Source organism: Aricia agestis, chromosome 2 (genome assembly GCF_905147365.1).
Source record: "Aricia agestis chromosome 2, ilAriAges1.1, whole genome shotgun sequence".
NCBI lineage: Eukaryota > Metazoa > Arthropoda > Insecta > Lepidoptera > Lycaenidae > Aricia > Aricia agestis.
In genome coordinates, this window is record NC_056407.1 from 12,116,449 (window position 1) to 12,125,582 (window position 9,134).

The 9,134-nt window shown below is 34.3% G+C and overlaps 1 protein-coding gene across 1 annotated transcript; it reads left to right on the forward strand.

Moving 5' to 3' along the window:
- Positions 1-5,525: 5,525 nt before the first annotated feature.
- On the forward strand, positions 5,526-8,432 carry LOC121739835 (cytochrome P450 6j1-like; the record flags this gene model as incomplete). The annotated part of the gene is made up of 2 exons (XM_042132422.1): positions 5,526-6,771; positions 8,017-8,432. Coding segments are annotated over 2 exons (1,416 nt in total), but the record flags the coding sequence as incomplete, so codon positions are not given.
- Positions 8,433-9,134: the final 702 nt, after the last annotated feature.

The window sequence follows — 9,134 nt, forward strand, 5'->3', positions numbered from 1 at the left end:
ACCAATATTCTTATCCCAAACAATTTCCCCGAATAATATTGCAATGAGATATTATATGTGCATTTTATTGAAGTCGAAACGCAAAATTACCCGAATAATCATGCAATAGACAATAATGATCAGAGCTTGACCTACTCCAGAACGATAAGTGGCGTTTAAAAAAAATTTAAAAAACCTTCGGTGGTAATTAAATATTGTTAATATAGCGAGATAGGCAAAAAAATTAGCTTTCATTTGAGATATAAAAAGTCTTTGATGCTATTTTTTTGACGGAGTTATTAACAAATTCAGTTTTTCGGCTCTCCTGAACATTTTCATTTTTACGATTGTCCAATTATTCGGTGGGGGCGTCGATATTATTATCTAATATTATGAAAAGAATATACCTACTTAAATAAATATTTTATTTTTTTAGAAACGCAAGGAAACTAAATAAACTTCGGTTCGAAATATGAAACAATATTGATGCATGGCGATGTTCATCTTTAAGACATTTCTAAATATGCGATGGACAACGACATAACGGAGATAACAATATGTAAAGTTAGCTTCCAGTACCCCTATTCTGCCATTTCAATACAACACAGCTTCGGTATTGTTTGGATTAATAATTCTCGGTATGGTATGAATATATACTTCTGTATAATATAATACTTACCTATTAATAACTAATAAGACCAATCAATGTCAAATGAAACTCGTTGGCTTAAAAATTGGCTGAAACACCAAAAATAATTATTTGACGTTAGTTAATTGATGTTTATGAGAATACCACTGTGTTGTCAAATAGGATCTAGATTGGATCGTAGCTCTTAACAAGGTCGCAAGCCACATACATTCAGAATGTCTCTCTAGATTAATAGTCTGGATACAATTTAAAAAATATATATTGTAGGGAACAGTATCAATATAATTATTCCACACACATTCACATTTTTGCTGATTATGATTTTCTATGATCGATCAATATTAATCTTAAAATGAAGAGCATTTATGGCAGTGAGGTTCGCCTGTGGCAAGGTAACGGAATTTAGATTTAGAAATTTTGGTTACGAATTCAGAGACCTAAAATTACCGTAAGTTGATTTTAAATACCACCGATCTTGATGTTGATTTGTAATAACAGAATCAGGGTATACCTACGATGCAAGCGATAAGATAAGCCACCTATTCGACATAGACTGATAAAGAGACATAATTAATATCATAATTATCGACGTCGTGGTCATACTGCCCCGTGAGCATAGAAAAATGGTCGTACCATATCTGCGGTTAAATCGTCACGTGCGGTACATCGTACGAGAAATCATTCAAAATCGGGGTGGAAATGTAAAGACGATTTCTTTAGTTTTTGGATCATTATTTTGTTGATACGAGTTTCTTTTTAATCGACTGCGCTTAAAAACACTATAAAGATAAAGCGAATTCGTTTTGAAAATATGAACAAGTTTATAATTTATTTTTATATCACATTTTATAAAACAATTATTTCATATTTTAAACGATACAATATAACATTCAGCGGCCAGCTATACCTATTGCTTTTAGAATGTACACTTAATTTTTTCATTATGAGTAGCATACGTAGTGGTATTACGCTTTTAAATAAATAGAAGGTAAGGACAGGTAAGGGAGATCGCAGACGGCACACTTTTTGCATAGTAAAAGGAGGGGCTTTTTGTGTGATCGAGTCTGCGGCGCACTTACATTCGGCAAGGCGCGGCCATGCAAACTGTATAGCCGCAGACTCGATCACACAAAAAGTGTGCCGTCTGCGATCTCCCTAAGAAGCACAGCTAGTATCATACAAACAGTAATCAGTACTTGGCATTCATAAAAATAATGCCAGCAGCAACGCATAGCGATGCGTGCTACCGACGCTACCGTGATTACAGACCGGCCGGCTCGCAGGCTTCTATTTGTAGCTGATTAATACGTTACACTGGACAGAGGACGATTGATTATGCTAGAGAGCCCGATTCTCATAAATCGAATCTTAGATCGCTAAAAACTGAAAAACGGCATTTTCTTGTCTGTGGCAACTGGTTGTTGGACTTTCTTTGTATGTAAAGTTTTACGTTTCTACACCCTACTCTTGTATATTTGCAGACATTCGGTAATTCCTCCCCACTTTCATCAAACATGTCTAAGATGTCATTCGCGCGTAAGTCACAAAACTAAATTGAAGTCTGTTCATCCGTTCGGGATCTATGATGCCACAGACAGACATACAGACGGACACACAGACAGACACATCTAACTGATACCACCTCTCTTTTTGCGTCGGGGGTTAAAAAAAAAAGTTCTCTTTCAGCGCCGCGAACAGTGGAAGTAGCAGTACTTAGTAGAAAGGCTCACATGATATAAATACACTATTATTACAATATTATTTTGTTACACTCTCCATTTAAATTTTTCGTGTCGCGTTATTCGTTGCAAATCTATTCCGAAATGTCAACCATTTCGGAGGAGTAACTCGGTTAAATGATTCAAATTATTTCAATATTAAAACAGCCTGGAGATAGATAGACGGACAGACAACGAAGTCTTAGTAATAGGGTTCCGTTTTTACCCTTTGGGTACGGAAACCAAAAAATTAACATTTTTTTACTAATAACAATATTAAATGTAGAGACACCTGTTATCCAATGCTCGAACTAACTGTTGCTACGGCTTGAGTTTGATCAGCTAAGTTGCGTCTTGCAGTATTAGCGCCATCTATTGATATAGAGGTAAAACAGTTCGTAACGACGCGACGTTTGTCCTTTGCACAAAATATCTTCATTGGCTAAGTCTATACATAGCAGTTGCACAAGATGCCAAGAGATGTCGCTTGTGAAAAGTGATGAAAAAATTATTCTGTACTATAATATTATAAGAGGTAAACTTTGTTTGTTTGTTTGCTTGTTTAATAAATTGAAGAGTACAGGGAAAGAATGATCAAAGTCATTTTTTATAAATTAGAAGATAAATGATTTCTTAACTTATTGGACTCTTAAGTACTTAAAGAAATGACACAATAATAACAATTTCTGTCTTAAAATCACTGCATGCTAATACTTTGGTTTCATTATTTACTAAAAAATAAAAATATTGTATATTTTTAATGAGATTTATTTAATATTTTTTCAGTTCAGGGCCAAACCTAAATCATATACTTACTTAAATCAATGATATTCTATGTTACTATTGACTTAAATCATATAAAATATGTCACAGAGCATGAGAACGTCAACTGACGTTTGACTATTAGTTCGAAAACTTGTAAGAACGATTAAAGTCCTCGGACTCTAATCGTTTTTAACTTTTACCGCTTAGACTATGATCACTAATAACTTTTATGTAAAAAAATAAAACGTCATTTATCGTGACTTTGTAAGTTTATATTCTTTCCATGCTTAGTGACAGGCAAGCTTAGCGTCTTACGAACTAGATGGCGTTATTAACCTCAAAGCAGTTTTAGGGTGACTTTGATCGTTCTTTCCCTGTGCTCTTCCCATTGTAATGAATAGGCTCAAAAATTCTTTCACCATTCGAAAGCTACATTATTTACAGAGTAACTTACTTACAGAGTAGTTAGAGTAACATAGGCTACTTTTTATTTTGGAAAATATAGGGTTCCGTAAGGTATTTCAGTTTTTCGGAAACAACCAGGAAATTAACTTATTTTGCGTACTCTGCCTAAACTATAAAAGATAGAACCATATTACAAATGTTCTAAGTAAGTAAGTATATATAGATCTTATAAATATCTACAAAAATGTCTGCGACACACTATACAATATACATACCTTTCTATGTCAAGTGAGGCACAAGTCACAACAACCACTGCTATCAGCCTGCTGCCAGCTATGTCCACACTGTGCACTTTCATCTTCAATTTTCGTCATCAACTTTCATATTGGCGCATTCAATAATTGAATGCGTCAAGGAATGCAACGCCAATATTGTCATTTTTGAAGTTTTAGATACGGTCATGCGTCTTGGGCATGCCTCACGTTCGCTGTTAACTGCGCTATAACGCATGCCCTTGATGAACAAAAAAGGCACAGTGTGGACAAAGCTATTGTTTTATTTAAAAATCTTGATTATTTTGGCGTCTGACTGTCTGTCCGCGGTTTTGCTCAGAGACTATACGACCTACAAAGCTGTAATTTGGCATGAATGCACATATTAATGATGCCGACAAAGTGGTACATGAAATCTTAAAAAAATATTTTTTATACTTAGTACTTTCCCAACACATCAAGCGGGGATAATTTTTTTTTCGTTCACCCCATCGTTGGATAGGTTTTTAAAAAATATTATGACTATTCAATAAGATCATTTTCCGATTGAGGGATCCGTTTGTGAAATATTAAGTTTTAAAGTGGAAAAAATCGTTAGATTCCAGTGTTCCCCCCTCCTACCAGCTAAACGTCTGCTTCTGGAAATGTAAAAAAATCAAGGAAAACTATCACGGCTAAGAATACTAATCTTCATAAGTTATTGAGTAATAGTCGATCAACTAAAAATGTATTTGGCGGAGTATAAAGGAACTTTTCGTTCAAATTCCTTTAAAAGTAACTGAGATGTTGTTAGTATTGTAAAACACGCTATAAATGTGCACTCAATGACCATACAAAAATTAAAAAAAAACTAGCGGTACTACGGAACTGCAGAACCGACACGCACTTGGCCGGTTTTTTTTGCCCACTTTTGCTCTATATGGTACGGAATCCTTCGTGCGCGAATCCGACTTGCACTTCCTTACAAAGTTCTAGTAATGAAAGTGTAATATAATAATCTTAATATATATATTTCTTGTGTGCGTGTGTATGTGACTGAACTCCTCCTAAACGACTGGACCAATTTTGATGAAATTTTTTGTGTGTGTTCGTGGAGATTCGAGAATGGTTTAGATTTACAGTTTGGTCTATTGGAAAATGTTTTTTCAATTAATTTCTTATTTATAAGGAGTTGTTGATTTTGGAATGTTTTACATTAGATCCGGATGGACGTTGCCATGGTGACATAATTATTTAGTCACTGCAATAATAATATGGGCGAAATACTTTATATGGCAAAACAACGTTTGCCGGAACAGCTAGTATATTATATTATTTCGGGATTAACAGTATCCTATGTCCTTTTCCGGAATTCAAAGTATATCCATACCAAATATAAGCGTGACCACTAGGTATTAGATAGACAGACGGACCGATATGCTATGGCATAATATATAATATTAGTATGGATACTTATGGATACGAAAATCCATTAAATATATTATCTATTTGCTTACAATAAGTACCTCATCCTACATGGTACTAGCTACAAAGCGTACAACCGAATACGATTCTTCGAGTGCACATTATCTTTGTAATTGATGCTATTAAAATACACATTCTATTTCAGTACCGTAGAGTCGATTTTTCATTCGCGCAAATAGTTGTAGAGATCGTACTGAAAGTCATAACCAGCCTCCGTACCGTTATTTTGACCTACAACGGCCGCAGCGCCTCAGTCTGCCGGCGAGCTGGTAAGGTACGAACGCCAAAATGTTCTTCGAGAGTATACTCATAAACGTGTCGGTTATGCTCGTGCTGATCGGCGCGCTAATATTCGACTACGTGACGAAGTTCTTCAGCTACTGGTACATCCGACATGTGCAGTACAAAATGCCGTTGCCGTTCTTCGGCAGCGACTATCATCGAGTGCTCGGATTGAGGAGTACAACCGACGAAGTCGACGCACTGTACACTAAATATCCAAAAGAAAAATACGTCGGATGCATCAAGAGCCGAATCCCAGACTTAATTGTCAAGGATCCCGAAGCAGTAAGAAAAACGCTGTCAACAGATTTCTCGAATTTCCATTACCGGGGCTGCGAACTGGACAAATCGAGGGATATTTGTTTACGAAACAACCTATTTTACGCGGAAGGTGAAAAGTGGACTTTCCTGCGGAGAAAATACGAGCTACTATTGAAGCACATGAGCGATGATATTCAAGACAGTTTACACGACTGTGTGTCAGGAAGCAGCGGAGATTTGAGGGTTCAGCAGATATTGACCGGGATATTAGATGTAGTGTTCAAAGATTTACTTCTCGATAACAACGTAGATACGTCTGTTATTAAAAACATAAGAGAAACGATGGAAAAACGATCGCTCGGTGGAAAATTGAAGAGCTATCTTAAAGACATTTTCCCATCCGTTTATGTTTTGTTCGGCTTCAGTGATGTATCAGCTGCGCATTTGAAAGAACTGAACAAATATTCGAGCTCGTCTAGACTGCTTAAATGTATAAAGAAAGTGGATGTTCTGACCAATGACGAATTAAATGTGAATAGAAAGATTAAGCTTCAGGAATCTGACTATTTTTACTCGTCGTTTTTACTTTTCATAAGCGAAGGCTACATTCCCTGCTACAATGTACTGGTAGCACTTTTGTATGAGCTTGCTCTTCACCAGGACGTTCAGAATCAAGCAAGAAAGTGTGCTGTGAATAGTGATGACGACTATTTGAACAGAGTCATCAAGGAAACTTTAAGGCTTCATCCACCATACTCGGTGATCACTAGAAAATGCACCAGAACGTATACATTTCCTGAACAAGACTTTCATATAAACAATGGCATGAATATTACTGTGCCTGTGGCAAATTTACATAAGGATGAAGCGTTTTTTAAGAAAAGTAAGGAGTTTTATCCAGACAGGTTTTCGGATAGTGAATCTGAAAAGACACCAGCGTTTCTACCTTTTGGCTTAGGACCAAGACAATGTATAGGTATGTACCTAACCCTAACGTATCCATAACTATACCTACTCATATTTATAAGGGAAAAGTCTGTCTGTGTTAACCAATTTTAATGAAAAATGTAGCATTAAGATTAACTGAGTCTTGAGAAAGGCCTTTTATATTGTGGAAAAATATAAAGTTCCTGCGCAATACCTAGTTAATTATTAGAATAATATAAAAATAAGAACAGTTTGTTTTTACTGTAAAGTGGAACAATTTAAAAACATAGAAAAAGCATGAAACGCCATTTCAAACGCAATAAAAGAATAATCGATAGTGATAACATTTCATAAAATATTATTGCTTTTTAGGTGTTAATTATTTACCATTCCTAGTAAGTATATTAATAAAATACATTAAAGCTTAGACATTAAAGTAAAACAGTTGAGTTTTAGTGATAAAATTTCATAAAATATTATTGCTTTTTAGGTGTTAATTATTTACCATTCCTAGTAAGTATATTAATAAAATACATTAAAGCTTAGACATTAAAGTAAAACAGTTGAGTTTTAGTGATAAAATTTCATAAAATATTATTGCTTTTTAGGTGTTAATTATTTACCATTCCTAGTAAGTATATTAATAAAAAACATTAAATTTTAGACATTAAAGTTAAACACTCGAGTTTTAGGAGACGAGAACACTATGCAAAAAATGTATAATGAGTTGTTTAATATTATATTCTAGGTAGGTATGATAGATAAAAATTTCTAGAAAATAAAAAGTTAGAGGATGTCAATTGTCACCATTAACATTATGATAAAAACAAGTAACAAGCATAGTTATTGTTTTTATTTATCAAAATGTTTAAAGTATGGGAACTTTACTCATTGGCGCGTAAACAAAAGAATAAGGAGTTATTGTTTTCATGGACAATAATGTTATCTTAAGGATATTGACTTTGTATTTGCAAACTTAAAGCAAATATTTTGCTTGCACAATATGTGTTTCCTGACAAGTCTTTCAAAATTTTTGGTCTTAAAACAACTTAGCTCTAAAGTTCTAGATTCTTTGTCAAATTCAAGTTCGATTGCAGAGTAGCAGACGAAGAGAATGATTCTCAATTATTTTCCATCAAGTTTGAACAGTGCGAGTGACTTTTAGCTTACTTCCACTTACTATATTCAGAAAGGAGAGCATCAACAAAACTTATGCCTGTATTTAATCAGTTACTTAGTGACTTAGATCGATGGGATGCTGTTAATTTTACTAACTCACTATTTTTGTCCGCAGGGGAGCAGCTAGCTTTGAAGATCGTTCGAAGCGTCACATGCGCAATTCTAAAGAAATTCAAAATCGAAAAAACTGATAAGACGCCAACATCACTTCCAGTAGTTGACTACAACTTAAAAAGAGTTATCGATAAAGATATTTGGCTAAGATTTCAACCTATTGAATCCTAAAACTATAGACAAGAATAATATACTTAATGTAACATAAAATAAGAAACATGATGCGACTCGCATATTGCATAATATCTAATTGCAATTTCTTTAATGAATTTATTAGCAGGTAGATATAAAATATTATAAGTATTGTGCTCAGTGATTATTCGATTGATTGTTTAATTTAATTGTAGCAAAAGTTACTGAGATAAGTACAAATCGTGTAAGTTGGCCTAGATTATTATTAATAAATTATAAACAGTGCTATTTGTTATTATTTCTACGCATTTCCATTTTATAATTAATTTTCTTCTCAAGAATGGAGAAGTACAGAAATTATTTGAAGATCAAAATATAAACGAAGGCATAACAGCAGTAGGTAAATGACCTCGAAAGAAAGTCGATAAAAAATTTATTAGAATATTATTCAAGGCATTGGCGACTTCAAATGACGTATTTTTGGAGGCCATGCCCCAAAAAATCGTAAATAAATTTTTAATAAAATACCCAAAAATGTGAGGAAGGATGAATATAAGTTTTGTAATACAATACATAATTCAGGCGGTGCGTAACTGATGAAAGTTTGAAGATGGCGAATTGGTGCGATGTCGGAGGGAAAAGACTAATCAAATATTTTTATGATCGACGCTTTTTACGAGCGGCTTGTTCGAGAGGTGAGTGGGCCATTGGCGTTTGGAATAAACACACACTTTTAGCGGGATTGATTTATTTTTTTAAAAGCTAAGTGTCGAATACTCTTTTGTTTGATGTACCTAATTTAGTAATTCTTGTTAGTCTTATTGACTTAGACTGTGAGGTCGTGGATAGATTAAATAAAAGAAAATCACTTTTATATTGCGCTTTATTTAGGTTAAGCGCATTCGGTAAGGCACGTCTATACTCCGAGGAGTAAAGGAGAGAAGTGTAAAATATTTAACAGTAAAATAAACTGTGACCTGCAGGGTG